The sequence below is a fragment of the Ranitomeya variabilis genome, chromosome 7 (assembly GCF_051348905.1).
Source record: "Ranitomeya variabilis isolate aRanVar5 chromosome 7, aRanVar5.hap1, whole genome shotgun sequence".
Classification (NCBI taxonomy): Eukaryota; Metazoa; Chordata; class Amphibia; order Anura; family Dendrobatidae; genus Ranitomeya; species Ranitomeya variabilis.
This window is the reverse complement of record NC_135238.1, coordinates 17,163,274-17,181,556: the sequence shown is the minus strand read 5'-3', so window position 1 is coordinate 17,181,556 and position 18,283 is coordinate 17,163,274. Positions and strand designations below refer to the sequence as shown.

The 18,283-nt window shown below is 40.9% G+C and overlaps 2 protein-coding genes across 3 annotated transcripts in view; one reads left to right on the top strand and one right to left on the bottom strand.

Moving 5' to 3' along the window:
• Positions 1–13,606, top strand: part of LOC143785426 (NXPE family member 4-like) — a 30,068-nt gene extending 16,462 nt beyond the window's left edge. The window contains exons 2-7 of the mRNA XM_077274264.1: positions 2,537–2,620; positions 5,874–5,978; positions 8,637–9,343; positions 10,633–10,694; positions 10,946–11,164; positions 11,310–13,606. Of these exons, the coding sequence (XP_077130379.1) occupies positions 2,579–2,620; positions 5,874–5,978; positions 8,637–9,343; positions 10,633–10,694; positions 10,946–11,164; positions 11,310–11,854 (1,680 nt within the window). The 5' untranslated portion in view covers positions 2,537–2,578 and the 3' untranslated portion in view covers positions 11,855–13,606. The remainder of the gene's footprint in view (positions 1–2,536; positions 2,621–5,873; positions 5,979–8,636; positions 9,344–10,632; positions 10,695–10,945; positions 11,165–11,309) is intronic.
• LOC143785427 (uncharacterized) lies at positions 13,540–18,039 on the bottom strand. 2 transcript variants are annotated; one of them, XR_013217983.1, is made up of 4 exons: positions 17,789–18,039; positions 15,901–16,014; positions 14,920–15,027; positions 13,540–14,782 (listed from the first exon to the last, which is right to left on the bottom strand). XR_013217983.1 is itself a non-coding variant. In XM_077274265.1 (4 exons), the coding sequence occupies exons 1-4, from the start codon at positions 16,493–16,495 to the stop codon at positions 14,673–14,675; spliced, it is 336 nt and encodes a 111-aa protein (XP_077130380.1). In that variant the 5' UTR covers positions 16,496–17,180; the 3' UTR covers positions 13,540–14,672. The 2 variants fall into 2 exon arrangements, 1 of the variants encoding a protein (XP_077130380.1); XM_077274265.1 differs by lacking the exon at positions 17,789–18,039 and adding an exon at positions 16,492–17,180.
• Positions 18,040–18,283: the final 244 nt, after the last annotated feature.

Here is an 18,283-nt window from a genome sequence, read left to right as displayed (position 1 = left end):
CAGCGTTTTGCTATGTCTTCATCAGAAGAGCCATTATTTCAACAAAGGCCCTATTGTATACCTTACCTTTACCACACTTTAATTTTTTGGAATAAAACGCTTAGTCCAAGTATAGTATACTTACCCAAATGAACAGGTGTTTTCTCTCTGGGATGGCTCCAACCTCGACGCGCGTCTCGCTATGTCTTCATCAGGAGAAGGCATCATTTCAACAGGAGGATAACTCATTGTATACCAGTAAAGATCCGGAAAATAGCCGGTCCTCCTCTGTAATATTTTAGAAACACCAAATATAAACTTCACACAGGGCTAATAATAAACTCAATTTTAATAAATCACAAAAAACACATACAAATAATGACAATGAGGGTATACTCCTAGAACACAGGAACAGAGGGGGCTAGCCAAGCAGAAACTTCCAACATGATAGTATCATAAGCCAGACAGTAATGTAATCGTATAGCTAATCATTGTGCCAGTGATCACATGTTAGTAAAAGAGTAACATAGTCCAAAAAATACATATGCAAGGTATAACGGTATTTATTACTTTCACATTCACTTTTGTTGCAGCCCCTCTTTTGTTCAAAGTATGTCGGTTTTTTGCGCCCACGGTTTGTAATCTTCCATCTGTGACATTGATTATCCAGGCTGTTTACATCCGTGCCTCATAGGTAGTTTACCGTTGCCTGGACTACGAGATTGGATACCGGATATGACGTTTCTGTCTATGCCTGTGTGCCGCCGGGTCTTCTGCGCATAATCTGTGCGCGCTTGGTTGTCGTGACTACAAGACGCCAGCACCGGATGTTACATCACTGCTCAGTGACGAGCGCCATAACATGACTTCCGGCTTTGTTCCGGGTTATTATTTTGGTGCGGCACGTATTGTGAGGATTTCCCGCATTAATCAATGGTTGCAGATGTTCCGGTTTAACATGTGAGTGTCTGTCCGACCAATTTAATGTCAGTTTGTTTACTCTGCGCATGTGCACACAGCAGTTGTTCATTAGCCTTTTTTGGCTGGCATCCTCTTATTGGGCCCTGCATATATATATACCATCTATGGCCAGTGCCTAACCATCCCCAGACGAAGCATTTCGGTGCGAAACGCGCGTCGGGAGTTGGTGGGCATCCAGCAGCGCTTCCTTTGGTAACTATACCGTTATACCTTGCATATGTATTTTTTGGACTATGTTACTCTTTTACTAACATGTGATCACTGGCACAATGATTAGCTATACGATTACATTACTGTCTGGCTTATGATACTATCATGTTGGAAGTTTCTGCTTGGCTAGCCCCCTCTGTTCCTGTGTTCTAGGAGTATACCCTCATTGTCATTATTTGTATGTGTTTTTTGTGATTTATTAAAATTGAGTTTATTATTAGCCCTGTGTGAAGTTTATATTTGGTGTTTCTAAGATATTCACTTCATGGTTTGATCATGTGGATGTGATTAGGTGTTGTGTCTGTAATATTTTGTAGCAAAATGTCCTGGTCAAAGTGGTGAATGCGCCACACGTCGACTCTACTTCTACACTGCAGCAAGCACTGCATCCCACGTGACTTATGCCAGGGCGCCAGCTTGTATGTGGGGACACAGGAAGGACAAATATAGGGATGAGCGGTAAGAAAGAAAAGCGAAGATATAGAGGGCGAAATGTGAAGGGTGAAATGACTGCATAAACATACAGCAATGTGACGGCTGGTGTAGAGCGCTGTGAATGGTAGAAATTGCAGAGAAGATAAAATGATACATTGACGATGTTTAAAAAAGCAATGTGTAAGAAAAACAAGAATAAAGTCAGGAAAAGTAGGAAAAAATTACTGAAAGGTTCACGTTAAATTAGGGAGATAAAAAAGGACATATAAAAAGTAAAAGTATTTACAAATATTACAAAATGTAAAAAAAAACTAAAACATTTAAACAATTCAATATGCCCCATTTAAATTACATATATATATATATATATATATATATATATATATATATATATATATATATATATATATATATGTTTGGTATCTCAAGGACTGATCTATCAAAACATAGAATTAATTCATAGTAAACTAAAAAAGCAAAAAAAAAAAAAACAGTAGACAAACAAATATCAGAATTGTTGTATTTAGGTCTTTGAAATTCTCCCAAAAGATACAATCAAAACCCTGTATCTACCCCAAAATGATGCCAATGAAAGCAAAAAAATAAAGAAAAACTCCTTACACATCTCCTGAAAGATAAAAAATTGTTTTATTAATCACAGAAAACGGAAACACGAAAAATTATTAAAATATTATATTAAAAATTATAAAATTACTATAATATAATAAAAAATATAATTCAAGTTCGGTTTAATATTTGGCTGCGGCAAGAAGGGATTAAAGGGCCAGTGGCACTTTATGATAATTAAAGGGCCGGTTCTCACAATGTGTCAGAACAGCAGAGACGGCATAGCAAAACACAATGGAACATAAAAAGTTGTCAAAGATGATTTTGTAGTTGTAAGTTATTAACTTTTCTTTCTTCTTTCTAGAAGTCCATCTCTAATGTTAGTGACCGCAGCTGCCGTGGACTAATGATGATCCCTTTTTATGTGAAGCCCCAAAAGATCGAGCAGGTAATAACGATAACGGCCACTTCTCAATTTGGCTTTGTGTGGATAAGAGACCCAAGGGTGGATGACAGACCTATGGGCGGATGAGAGACCTATGGGTGGATGAGAGACCTATGGGTGGATAAGAGACCCAAGGGTGGATAAGAGACCTATGGGTGGATGAGAGACCTATGGGTGGATAAGAGACCCAAGGGTGGATAAGAGACCCAAGGGTGGATAAGAGACCTATGGGTGGATAAGAGACCTATGGGTGGATAAGAGACCCAAGGGTGGATGAGAGACCCATGGGCGGATGAGAGACCTATGGGTGATAAGAGACCTATGGGTGGATGAGAGACCTATGGGTGGATAAGAGACCTATGGGTGGATGAGAGACCTATGGATGGATGAGAGACCTATGGGTGGATAAGAGACCTATGGGTGATAAGAGACCTATTGGTGATGAGAGACCTATGGGTGGATGAGAGACCCAAGGGTGGATAAGACCTATGGGTGGATGAGAGACCTATGGGTGGATGAGAGACCCAAGGGTGGATAAGAGACCTGTGGGTGGATGAGAGACCTATGGGTGATAAGAGACCTATAGGTGGATGAGAGACCTATGGGCAGATAAGAGACCTATGGGTGGATGAGAGACCTATGGGCAGATAAGAGACCTATGGGTGGATGAGAGGCCCATGGGTGGATAAGAGACCTGTGGGTGGATGAGAGACCCAAGGGTGATAAGAGACCTATGGGCAGATAAGAGACGCAAGGGTGGATGAGAGACCCATGGGTGATAAGAGACCCAAGGGTGGATAAGAGACCTATGGGCGGATGAGAGACCTATGGGTGATAAGAGACCTATGGGCGGATGAGAGACCTATTCGTGGATAAGAGACCCAAGGGTGGATGAGAGACCTATGGGTGGATAAGAGACCTATGGGTGGATGAGAGACCTGTGGGTGGATGAGAGACCTATGGGTGATAAGAGACCTATGGGTGGATAAGAGACCTATGGGTGGATGAGAAACCTCTGGGTGGATAAGAGACCTATGGGTGGATGAGAGACCTATGGGTGGATGAGAGACCTATGGGTGATAAGAGACCTATGGGCAGATAAGAGACCTATGGGTGGATAAGAGACCTATGGGCAGATAAGAGACCTATGGGTGGATGAGAGACCTATGGGTGATAAGAGACCTATGGGTGGATAAGAGACCTATGGGTGATAAGAGACCTATGGTTGGATGAGAGACCTATGGGTGGATGAGAGACCTATGGGTGATAAGAGACCTATGGGTGATAAGAGACCTATGGGTGGATAAGAGACCTATGGGTGGATAAGAGACCTATGGGTGGATGAGAGACCTATGGGTGATAAGAGACCTATGGGTGGATAAGAGACCTATGGGTGATAAGAGACCTATGGGTGATAAGAGACCTATGGGTGATAAGAGACCTATGGGTGGATAAGAGACCTATGGGTGGATAAGAGACCTATGGGTGATAAGAGACCTATGGGCAGATAAGAGACCTATGGGTGATAAGAGACCTATGGGTGATAAGAGACCTATGGGTGATAAGAGACCTATGGGTGGATAAGAGACCTATGGGTGATAAGAGACCTATGGGTGATAAGAGACCTATGGGTGATAAGAGACCTATGGGTGGATAAGAGACCTATGGGTGATAAGAGACCTGTGGGTGGATGAGAGACCTATGGGTGGATGAGAGACCTATGGGTGATAAGAGACCTATGGGTGATAAGAGACCTATGGGTGGATGAGAGACCTCTGGGTGATAAGAGACCTATGGGTGATAAGAGACCTCTGGGTGGATGAGAGACCTCTGGGTGATAAGAGACCTCTGGGTGGATGAGAGACCTATGGGTGATAAGAGACCTATGGGTGATAAGAGACCTCTGGGTGGATGAGAGACCTATGGGTGATAAGAGACCTCTGGGTGGATGAGAGACCTATGGGTGATAAGAGACCTATGGGTGATAAGAGACCTATGGGTGATAAGAGACCTCTGGGTGGATGAGAGACCTCTGGGTGATAAGAGACCTCTGGGTGGATGAGAGACCTCTGGGTGATAAGAGACCTATGGGTGATAAGAGACCTCTGGGTGGATGAGAGACCTATGGGTGATAAGAGACCTCTGGGTGGATGAGAGACCTATGGGTGATAAGAGACCTATGGGTGATAAGAGACCTATGGGTGATAAGAGACCTATGGGTGATAAGAGACCTATGGGTGATAAGAGACCTATGGGTGGATAAGAGACCTATGGGTGATAAGAGACCTGTGGGTGGATGAGAGACCTATGGGTGGATGAGAGACCTATGGGTGATAAGAGACCTATGGGTGATAAGAGACCTATGGGTGGATGAGAGACCTCTGGGTGATAAGAGACCTATGGGTGATAAGAGACCTCTGGGTGGATGAGAGACCTCTGGGTGATAAGAGACCTATGGGTGATAAGAGACCTCTGGGTGGATGAGAGACCTCTGGGTGATAAGAGACCTATGGGTGGATAAGAGACCTATGGGTGATAAGAGACCTATGGGTGATAAGAGACCTGTGGGTGATAAGGGACCTGTGGGTGATAAGGGACCTATGGGTGATAAGAGACCTGTGGGTGATAAGAGACCTATGGGTGATAAGAGACCTCTGGGTGGATGAGAGACCTCTGGGTGATAAGAGACCTATGGGTGGATAAGAGACCTGTGGGTGATAAGAGACCTATGGGTGATAAGAGACCTATGGGTGATAAGAGACCTATGGGTGATAAGGGACCTATGGGTGATAAGAGACCTGTGGGTGATAAGAGACCTATGGGTGATAAGAGACCTGTGGGTGATAAGAGACCTGTGGGTGATAAGAGACCTCTGGGTGATAAGAGACCTATGGGTGATAAGAGACCTGTGGGTGATAAGAGACCTGTGGGTGATAAGAGACCTCTGGGTGATAAGAGACCTCTGGGTGATAAGAGACCTATGGGTGATAAGAGACCTGTGGGTGATAAGAGACCTATGGGTGATAAGAGACCTATGGGTGGATGAGAGACCTATGGGTGATAAGAGACCTATGGGTGGATGAGAGACCTATGGGTGATAAGAGACCTATGGGTGGATGAGAGACCTATGGGTGATAAGAGACCTATGGGTGATAAGAGACCTATGGGTGATAAGAGACCTATGGGTGATAAGAGACCTATGGGCCTCAGTCAAATACTTGTTCCTCTCTGAGAGGGTCAACTTTTTGTTTTCCAGGATATTTCAGGACGGAGGAAAATGAAGATTTCCTCGAAAGCAGTGCTGATGGTGGCGATCGTAACATTTGTTTTTTTTCTTCTCTTTCACCAGAAAAAAGTTCAGGTACCTCCAGAACCCAATACAAACTATTCCTAATTTATGTATTATGGATTATAATTGAATGTGAAGGCCTCACATGGAAAGATCTGGCCAAATCACAGTAGGTCACCACTGAAAAATCAATTTAGATTGGGGAATTTTTGCTCCATAGTATAAGATCAACCAAATGGCCCTTAAAGGGAATATCCAATTATTAGTTTCAAAATTTTGTTCTGATTAATACATTTTTAAAAGGATCAGAGATCCATGTTTTTCTTTAATACGGAGCTTAAATTTCCTTCATATAACGATATATGATATATTTATAATTCCATGATAAATTGTGATATCAGCATTCACCACTAGAGGGAGATACTGCTCCATGTTTATTCATTGAACTCAATATTGAGCAGCATCCACTATGCGCCCTCTAGTGGTGACTAAAGGTAAAACAACATTCTAATAAAAGGAGCTCTAAATAAGAGATGTAGGACCTATAATAAACATAGAATATTTGACCTAAGTCAAAAGCCAAGATATTAAAGAAAGGTGGATAATCACTTTAAAGTCCTCATAGGACTGGAGGAAGTAATCCATTGTCTCAAAGATAAGAACATGTTTCAGAGAATTATAGTCACGTGACCCTTCTCGGCATCTCTGAATGGCTGAAAGGCTTAATTAAAGGAGAGGGGTTAGACAATCTATTTTCCTGCCTCCTGATTGGATCTTCAACATCCAACAGTTTAGTGGTAATGATTTAACCCTTTATATTGGTGTGATTAAGGATTCTTAAAGATTAAATTAATTTAAAGGAATGGTCCTGCTGATGGGCCCCCTTTAACTTCTTCATGACCTTGGGATTTTCCGTTTTTCCGTGTTCGTTTTTTGCTCCCCTTCTTGCCAGAGCCATAACTTTTTTATTTTTCCGTCAATTTGGCCATGTGAGGGCTTATTTTTTGCGGGACGAGTTGTACTTTTGAACGACATCATTGGTTTTACCATGTCGTGTACTAGAAAATGGGAAAAAAATTCCAGGTGCGGTGAAATTGCAAAAAAAGTGCAGTACCACACTTGTTTTTTTGATTGGCTTTTTTACTAGGTTCACTAAATGCTAAAACTGACCTGATATTATGATTCTCCAGGTCATTATGAGTTCATAGACACCTAACATGACTAGGTTCTCTTTTATCTAAGCGGTGAAAAAAGTTCAAAAATTTGCTAAAAAAAAAAAAAAGAAAGAAATTGCGCTATTTTCCGATCCCCGTAGCATCTCCATTTTTTGTGATCTGGGGTCGGTTGAGGGCTTATTTTTTGCATCCCGAGCTGACGTTTTTAATGATACCATTTTGGTGCAGATTCGTTCTTTTGATCGCCCGCTATTGCAGTTTAATGCAATGTCGCGGCGACCAAAAAAACGTAATTCTGGCGTTTCAAATTTTTTTCTCACTACGCTGTTTAGCAATCAGGTTAATGCTTTTTTTTTATTGATAGATTGGACGATTCTGAACGCAGCGATACCAAATATCTGTAGGTTTGATTTTTTTTTATTGATTTATTTTGAATGGGGCGAAAGGGCTGTGATTTAAACTTTTATATTTTTTTTATTTTTTTCACATTTTTTTAAATTTTTTTTTTTACTTTTGCCATGCTTCAATAGCCTCCATAGGAGGCTAGAAGCTGGCACAACACGATCGGCTCTGCTACATAGCAACGATCATCAGATCGCTGCTATGCAGCCGAAATGCAGGTGTGCTATGAGCGCCGACCACAGGGGGGCGCTCACAGCAGGCCGGCATCAGTAACCATAGAGGTCTCAAGGACCTCTATGGTTACCATTCTGACACATCGCTGACTCCTGATCATGTGACGGGGGTCGGCGATGCGATCATTTCCGGCCGGAAGTGCCGGTTAAATGCCGCTGTCAGCGTTTGACAGCGGCATTTAACTAGTTAATAGCGGCAGGTGGATCGTGATTTCATCTGCCACTATTGTGGGCACATGTCAGCTGTTCAAAACAGCTGACATGTCCCGGCTTTGATGCGGGCTCACCGCCGGAGCCCGCATTAAAGCGGGGCTTCTGACTTCGGACGTACTATCCCGTCCGAGGTCAGAAAGGGGTTAAAAATATGTAGGTTGTGGTTTGGATTATATTTTTTAAAGTACAACTATAAAAATACTGTAGCGAATCTCTAGCAAAATTTATTTGAAGAAGGCATAGTCGATATAAATTTGCCTCAAAATGAAAATTTGAGGATTTTAAAAAGACTGTAAAAATATCTGTAATAAGGTCAAAATTAGGCAGTTTTGCTCTAATTTTATTCCTCCTGTTCCCCTGAGCATTCCGTATTTTTATTTTTTAAAATCCGCTGTACGATTCCAGAGATATGACCCTTTTTATTTAGTGCTACATTTTATGTTCTTTACCAAGGGGCGTGGCCCACAGGGGAATTATGCAGAGACACGCCCCCAGGGAACCATGTGAGCCACGCCCCTCTGTAAAGACCATAAAAATTTAAAGTCGATAAAAAGGGTCATATATCGGGACCAGTATGGCCGATTTTAAAGAAAAAACAAGTCAGGGTCGTAGCGGGAATAAAAGAAGAGCAAAGACTGGAAGTAATTGACCGGGTGACAGGCCCCCTTTAAGGGGTAAGATGGTTAATTCTTGCATTCCCATTTCAGATCCCCAAGATTAACATGCTCCAGTTGTGTAGCTGTGAATCGCACAACGCTGCCCCCGAGTGGCCCGACCTGATGGAGACGGATGACGAAATCGAGGAGCTGTTCAACAAGATCGACAAGCAAATGCCTCAGGCGGTAATCGATGATATAGAAGAGGCGACCAGCGCGGGAGAGAGTACGGCCGTCATCATCAACCCCAAAACTGAGTATTGTGCTGGGGATCAGCTCCAGATTAAAGTGACTGCCTACGACTCTACCGGAACTAGGAAATCCTACGGCGGGGACTACCTGAGGGCGAGAATATACTCACCTGCCACAAACAGTAGCGCCAGCGGGAGCATCATGGACAAGAAGGACGGGACCTACCTGGTGACATTCACCCTATTCTGGGAGGGGTCCGTACGCGTATCTATATTACTAATGCACCCCAGTGAGGCTGTCTCAGCCTTATGGCGGGGGAGGAACGAGGGGTTTGCCAATATCAAGTACACAGGAAATTTCACAAGTGCCACGGAGTATGTGAACACCGAATGTGGCTTTGAGTTGGACACGGATGAGGAACTCTGCCGCTACGTGGACAAGAGAGATCGAGAGGCCTTCTACTGCATCAAGCCGCGGCAGTACCCGTGCGAGGCCTTGACCCACATGAATTCCGTCAATCGGGACCACTCCTACCTGACCGAAGTGGAGCAGCTACTTATTAACAGGTGACTCAGACTTTTTATGAAACGGCAACAGATTCCCAAAAATGTACGGAACCCTTCTGAAAGACTACAAAAATGGCATTTTGGGGGGAGAAAATTAAAGGGGAACTCTAGAAAAAAATCATCTGGAGTTTCGCCTAAGATTCATCTGATGCTTGGTAGAACGGTGTAAGGTATAAGGGGTGGAGAGGAAGCAGCTGCACCTGGGCCCTGGTTCTAGAAGTCTAGAATGCTCAGGAGTTGAACCCACTAAATTCTGTGCAACCGTTTAGATGTTGCTGTCAGTCTATGACAGCTTCATTTTAGTGGCCCATTTCCATGCTACAATCTTTCCTGGGGGGCACATGGGTGGCCATCGGGGGCATGGGCCAACTGGTGGTCCCCCCCATGGCTGCAATGTCAGTCCTTCCATAAAGTCAAGCCATTGGCTGGGCTCATAAGAAATTAATAATATCCCTATATACTACAATTCTGTCAAATTTCAGTTTATAAAACAAAAGATCATGTTTCTTGTAGACTAAAAAAAAATGAAAAAATTTTACAAAAATGTGTTAATTTTTTGTTAAATAAAGTGTAAATCACTGCCCTTTTCCCAGTTAAAAAATGAATAAAAAGTAAAAAAAAAAAATACATATTCAGTATCGCCAGGTCTGTAAAATTCCAATCAATCAAATTATATAATTGATAAAACACCAAAAAGAATAATAAATGTGAACACCATAACTGACATTTGTCAGACGGTCAAAAATGCAGCAAAAAGCAATTAGAGAGTCATATGTACCCCAAATGGTGGTAAGAAAAACAGCAATTCGCTAAAAGAAACAAGCTCCATCCATGGAAAAATAAAGGAATAACGGGTTTCAAAAACTGGGGACACAAATAACATTTTTATTTTTACAAAGTTGAGATTTTTTTTTAACCACTAAAATATAAAAATAAAAAACTATTATCAATTTTGTCATTGCCGTAGTCGTACCGACCTGGAGACTCATGTTCCCGGGTCATTTTTTATGCACCCTGAACCGTAAAAACAAACCCAAACTAATCAATGGCGGAGTTGGCTTTTCACCATTCCACCAAATCTGGATTTTTTTCCCCGTTTCTCAGAACTTTATAGAATAAAGTGAATGGTGGTGACTCGTCTCACACAAAAAAAACAAGTCCTCAAATGGGGGAGGAAAAATAAAAAAAGGGAAGAAGGGGATGAAAAAGCAAAATTGCCAAAACAAAAAAGTATATATTGATGATATTTCTTACCTGTTTGATACTGACTGGGTTCTTTCTGCTTTTAGGTCAAACATTGGCTTGGAAATTTGTAAGGATTTGAAGCCCGTCACTGTGAAAAACTGTGGCCGTAAGTACTTCTTAAAGGAACCGACCGCTGCTAGACTTAAGGGGTGTAACGTAGCTCGCGTTATGTAGAGTCATTCAGTAGTTTCCTTCTTAAAGGGCTCCACCTTCCCATTTTAAGACTATCGTTTCGCCCTTGTCAATAACCCTCACTGGGAATATACTGTAGTCAGTTGTACGTGGGCCTGGGGGCATAACTAACACATACGGGGCTTTTTTTGTCAATAATTTTTTTTTTTTGTGCTTTTTTTTTAGAAAAAATAATGGAGCCGACAAAGAAATGTGGCCTGGGCTCCTATCATCGGATCCCAAGTGGATATTTCCATTACAACGTGTGGAATCCCCTACACTGCCGCATGACAAAATTCACCGAAAACGACAAACTGAAAGCGTTCCTAACGGGGAAAAAGTTGTTCCTTATGGGGGATTCCACAGTACGACAGTATATAAGGCATTTCGCGGAGAACCTTAAGTGTGAGTATTCTTACTGTCTCATATCTGTCTGTCTACCCATCTCTGGTTGTTTTGAGCTACCTTCTGTCTTTTTGGACTTTTTATACTCCTCTATGTTTCTCATCTCACTCTTTCGTATGTTTTTGGTTTTTTTTTTTGCTCCCAGTTGTGGACTATTTTAACCACACAGAAGACGAGATGCAATCTTGGCAAAAGACTCTTCTAGCAATAAACCTGGAAAAGTTTATCTACATCCAGTGGAAGAAACATACTTTTCCATTCGTCAGCAAAACCTTCTATTCCATCAAAGAGGACGCGTATATGGCGCGACAGATCGACCAGGTCGGTGGAGGAGAAAACACCATCATTGTCCTCACTTTAGGACAACACTTCAGACCTTTCCCGTTACGAGTCTTCATCAGGTCGGCCATCAATGTCCGCAAGGCTGTAGAGAGGCTCCTCATCCGTAGCCCAAGGACCAAAGTGATCATCAAGGAGGAGAATGCCCGGGACATGGACATCGACATGGAGCGGTTCAGTGATTTCCATGGATATGTCCAGTATTTGCTCCTCCGGGACATTTTTCATGGGTTAGATGTTGGGTTTGTTGATGTTTTGGACATGACCATAGCTTATGCTTGTGATGTCATCCATCCACCACAAGAAGTTTTGGAGAACATCGTTAGCATGTCCTTCACTCAGGCATCATAAATAACATCACTTCTTTAGGTCATTTTTGTAGCATAATTTGGATTTGATGACCTTGTGACGTGTCAGACACCATTAAGGTCAATTTGAGACATAAATTTCTTTGTATCCTGCCCATTAGGGGGAAGTATTGTTATTTATTGTATTTTAACTGGCAAAGAGCCAATGCCATTGACTAGAAATATGCTCAGGGTACTTGTCACTTCCTTTCCAAATGCCAGATCGGGTGCTCCTTGTAGTTCTTCTTGATGCTGCTAATCTGAAGCCATCTTTTACTGGAGTAACCAACATCAACATTTCATATAAACATTGAAAAGAAATAATTAATATTTATTTTTAATGGAAAATAGTGTAAAATTTACGAAACATGTTAGCATTGAGTGGTGTATCTCCATCTTGTCATGGAATGATATTGCATAGGGCAGCATGGTGGCTCAGTGGTTAGCATTGCAGCACTGGGGTCCTGGGTTCAAATCCCACCAAGGACAACATCTGCCAGGAGTTTGTATGTTCTCCCCATGTTTGCGTGCGTTTCTTCTGGGTTCTCCGGTTTCCTCCCACACTCCAAAGACATACTGATAGGGAATTTAGATTGTGAGCCCCATCGGGGACAGCAATGATAATGTGTGCAAACTGTAAAGCGCTGCGGAATATGTTAGCGCTATATAAAAATAAAGATTTTCCCTTACAGCTCAGAGGGCAGCGAGCTAGTATGAGATCTATAAATATACTACCCCACAGCATAATGACGGTAGTAGGACCGGTGTGACGTTCCTTCGTGAAGGCCTCTTCATGGCGTTGCACATGTGGTCCAATCTTCGGCTATCATTTTGTCCAAATCAAAAGGGGGAAACATCGTTGAAGAGGACAAACCTCCATTCCAGCCGCCATTGGAATTTTGCTCTGTACCATGATAGTCTTTGAAAGCAAAGTCAATGAAAAAAGGGTTTATGCGGGAACGTCACATTGGTCCTACTAGCGAGTTTTTTCTGTGGGATGACATTATGTACAGTAGCCGGACCCCTCTAGTCTTCAATGCACGTAATCCAAAAGCTCAGTGTTACATTGATTTGGTCGTGGAACCAGTGGTACTGCCATTTATCAAAAATATCCCCAGAGCTGTTTTTCAACATGACAACCCCAGGCCCCATATTTCTCATGCTCGTGTGAGTAGCCTGCATAGCCTAAAGGTGATACTGTAGCTTTGAGTTTTTCCAGACTTGTCTCCCACCGAGCGCATCTAGGACATCATTGTTCAACAATTGCAAATTGAACTGCCAGCAGCAGATCTTGATGAATTCTTTATGGCAGAATATTCCTCAGATCTCCTCATTGATGGTATCCAAGGCCTATAAGTGCATGTACTTCTGCACACAACACTCATACTCAATGCTGAATAAAGAGAGATGCTTTGAAAATTTTGCTTTCATTCTTTTCATCATTTGCATATCATTAACAGATCTATCCATCCTGTGATTTCCATAATTCTATGACTTTTCTTCTTGGTGTTGCAATTTCAATGTTGAGGAGTATATGTAGCATGGGTAGATTTTTTTGCACTATTTCCTTGCTCAGTATTCCTGAAATCCGGTAGATAAATTTGAAGTCTTTTAAATATCTTTATAGATAGATTTGTGGTACCACAATGGGCACCCCCATCACCCCATTGTGACATGGAACCTGTAATCTTTCTGTATCTTTAATAACAGTTTAATTTCAGACATTTTATATAGGGACCCATGCTTTTCTTATATACAATGATATGTTTACTTTCTAATTAAAATGGGACAAACTTCAATAAAAGTGGCCATACAGTTTGCATGAAAACTATATCTCCAACTCAAATTAATTTTTGGCAAACCTTTATTAGGGGAATAAATAACCCCCTTACATATTACATAGTCTACATTTGCAGTATTATACCTAACATTACAATCTTTTATCATACATTCCATCTGCTCCATATTCCTGAAATCTCTCTGTTCAGTAATGGTTTTAACTTCATATTGTGAAAAAGTTAAACTTTGATTTCCCAAAAGTATTAAAAGTTTGTGAGTGTTTCACTTTGCAAACTTGTGGTACCGCTATGGGTACGCTTATCAACCCTTCATTTTGCGCAAGACTAATGATTTTTTTATTATATTTGCAATATTTTACATTCAGGTTTTTATTAGGATCCTCAACATTTCCAACATAATTTGATGAACATTACTTATTTTTTAAGAAATAAATGGACCCTCAATCGACTGTGTTTCTTGATCATTTGCCAAACTGCAGAACTACTTTGACTATGTTGACTGGAAATTGCTTATATATTTTTTATTAATAGAAATAAATCCAGAAACAAAGTGATAATTTGTACAGTAACAGCTAAATCCTAATATGCACAAATACTTTCAAGTACCACTAAACACACGGTATAAATTAACAATATTAGAATTAGAAAAATTAACAGACGGTTGAAAAAACATAGATATGTAATAAAGTGCAGACAGAAGTTGGATATATTGCATCTAGGGTTTCAGTCGAGAAGTAGTGGCAATAAAATCAAGTGGTTGTCAGAAGAGAAGCCTCTGGGAATGCAATGGAAACTTGTAAATGTAAAAGAGAACTTGTGTGTTTCCAAATCACCAACTACATCAATATATACAGTTTCATTTGTTCACTTTGGTTTTAAAACATTTGTTCTTATTCCTTGGCATCAAGTGTCCATAAGTCATTGTCCTTAGTTCCACCAAATCATCTTGGACATTGATTGAGAAACTTTGCTCTTTTTGCTTAAACTTTTGAGTTTAATAACACTTTCATCTTAATTTGCCATTTACCCATTAGTGTTTATTACGCCCAAGGAGCCCTGTTGCCGAATTTCCCTGATATTTGACTCTGTATCCATTGTGGAGTAGACTAATCCTTCCAGAACATTCTGTGACCCTAAAACACAAGTATGCAAAAGTATCTGTTAGAAATCGTATATTTGGAGGGTTCTTTGATAGACATCTATGACTCAACTTGTTGCTTTAAATTAGCTAATTTTACAGGTGTTGGGTGTCTTTCATGACGTTACTGACCTGGTGCCTGAAAATTATAAGATCTGTCAAGCAGTCCAACATCTTGTACATTCCCTTGGCTATTGTCACTCCTTCTGTGACTATGTCGGCGGCCTACGCGGTGCTTCTCTGTGGAAAACACAGTCATTAGTAGCAATATCATACTTGTTAACTTTTTGAGTTGGTTTTCCAGGGGGGGAATATTTTTTCCCTGACCACACTGCCTTATATAGGCTATGTCCCGTCAATGCACAATTGGATATTGGTATTCTGTATAATGATAAATCAATCCTGAATCGTATACATGAGACCCCCTAGAAATGTAGGATTTTAGAGACTTTTGCAGGGTTTGGCCAAATGTTTTTGGGAATCTGGAAAGTCTCCCGTAGAATCTTCCAAACTTTCCTTCCTAGTAATAGTAGTAGCAGTTTTTTGTGTCTTTCACTAACCTCCAGTTCATTGAGGATTTCAGTAGACATGAAAAGGGGTATTCACCAAACCGTTTATTACTCTATTTTTTCCATGACCTCATCTGCTCCAAAGAAAATTCATGCTCCCTATCCATACTCCATCCTTTATCCTTACCCCCACCTAATCTGAAACTAAATTAAAATTTTACCTTTTCAGCTAAATGCCCAAGAGGTATTAAACATTTCTGAAAATTTCTCTACATAAGGTTGAGGTACTGCCATGGGTACGTTCATCAACCCTTGGGCTTTAGCAAAACAGATGATATATCCATTTTGAGCAGGTCAGATGATACTTCCCATCAATAATATACTGGGTATTATCTGAAGACCGTATACTGGTGATGGGTAAACACAATCATTCCCAAATGACCTCTGATAACACCGCCAAGCAGACAAGTTGTTTCCAAAGAAATAAAACCTCAACTTTATTTTGTAAATACCCTTGATTATTAGGCTGTGCACAGTAATATGGTCCCTCTATACCTTTTCAGATGAATCAAATTCAGAGTAAAGGGGTCGTGTGTTCATTTACCTGTTGACATGATAGCTGAACTATGCATGGGAGAGCTATTATTCATCAACGCTCGACTGTCTGGACGCGTTTCTTGCTCAGGAAGATGCAGATCCAGCGACAATTTTTTGGGTCCTAGAAGTTATAGATATAGATAAGAGCTTGTAGTGCCCTCCTCCAAAGAAAAACCTAGATGGCATGCCTTGTGGGCACAGCAAGTAAGCCAGTATTAAATGTTCATTATAGACCATTCCTGGGCCCTCATATACCACGTCACGCTTACAGACCCAGAGACACCAGGGTCGAGTGTGTTTTCTGCCTCTTCACTCTCATCTTAATACTAAAATGGCCGCCTCCCGTCACGCAGTATTTCCTTGGTATGCATCGTGAATGGTATATTTGCATTGTTATGGCCGGGCGGTGATCATAAACCCACATATTATATCAGATTATATAAGGATTTCTATTGGCGGTGTTTATGGGATGACGGGTCGGCCATAGCAGTGCGGCATGGCCTCCGCTCCCCGCCATCCATGTTATGTCTCTTGCTGTGGCGCTTTCACAACAAACATGGAAACAAACCGCGGTGATTCTGATGAAGCGGTCACTTACTCATCGTGCAGTCGGATGTTTTTATGGGTGATTTTGAGGTCTGGAACCGGCCGCGTCTAGACACATCCGGCCTTGTCTTGGGCCTTGGGAGAACTTTCGGTTATGTATAAACACCCCGCCTCTCATTACGTATCACCGGAAACAGGAAAACCCAAAGCCCAACCCAGTATACGATGCAGACTGGGGATTCCCATAGAGAGCAGCACATGATGGTGGTGGTGGTGCGGAGTGTGGTGTTCTCAACCCAAATGTCAATAATATATAACTGAAATAACGTCACACACATGTACGAGGCAGCACAGTGCTTTATTAAGGAAAACTTTCATCCTGGACATTTCCTTTAAGTAATACTGAGACATGGAAAACGCTGGCGGTCAATTCATCAAGGTTTTTACACCAGAAAACTGGGGGAAAATTGGGGGAAAATTGGGGGAACCATGGAAGAGTAGAGGCAGGAAGGCGCTTAACTGTCACACTGAGCAGAAATGCAGGTGTCGCATATGTCAGAAATGCTACTCCAGTCAGAGACTACAGTAACACTTCTGGTGAGGAGCACGCCGCCGAGAGAGGCACCGAATTCAGTGTGGTGCCCGATAGATAGATAATACATAGATAGATAGTAGATAGATAGATAGATAGATAGATAGATAGATAGATAGATGATAGATAATAGATAGATAATAGATAGATAATAGATAAAAGATAGATAATAGATAGATAGATAGATAGATAATAGATAGATAGATAGATAGATAGATAGATAGATAGATAGATAGATAGATAGATAATAGATTATAGATAAAAGTTAGATGATAGATAGATAGATAGATAGATAGATAGATAGATAGATAGATAGATAGATAGATAAGAGATAGATAGAAATATAGATAATAGATAGATAGATAGATAGATAGATAACATATAGATAGAAATATAGATAATAGATAGACAATAGATAGATAGATAGATAGATAGATAGATAGATAGATAGATAGATAGATAGATAGATAATAGATAGAAATATAGATAATAGATAGATATTAGATAATGGATAGATACTAGACAGATAGATAATAGATAGATAGATAGATGATAGATAGATAGAAAGATAGATAATAGATAGATAGAAATATAGATAATAGATAGATAGATAATAGATGATAGATAATAGATAGATAGATAGATAGATAGATAGATAGATAGATAATAGATAATAGATGATAAATAGATAATAGATGATAGATGATAGATAATAGATAATGGATAGATGGGTATTAGTGAGGGGATACATACGCACCTTGTTAGCATTGTCGGATTATACACTATAGTATTAGTAGAATAACTCCCAGCACAGATCGGTGTCAGATAATATCCGTATACGCTATACGTCTGCAGCGCGTAGTTACCAGACACCCAGTACTGTGCAGAGAATCATCCCTCCATCCTCCGCACATGAGGAGAGCAGTAGTACTGCGCATGGAGGGCACAGGAGCGCAGCCTATAGAGAGCGCTGGCGTCTGTTGTCTCCTCTGGACATTTAGGTCACATATACTGTATATATATAGTGATTTATCCTGGAGGAGGAGCTGTATAACAATAAAAGAATTATCTCCTAAGGTGCGGAGAGCTGTTACCCAATCAGTGACCAAAACCAACAGATCATACTGGAAAAACCAGATTCCTGGTCACTTTGCTTTATGAAGTTATGAGGAAGTTTGTGCTGACAAATGTCAAGGAGATTATAGCCATAAACATAAACTGAGCCGTCACTTGACTTTTGAACACAATATTG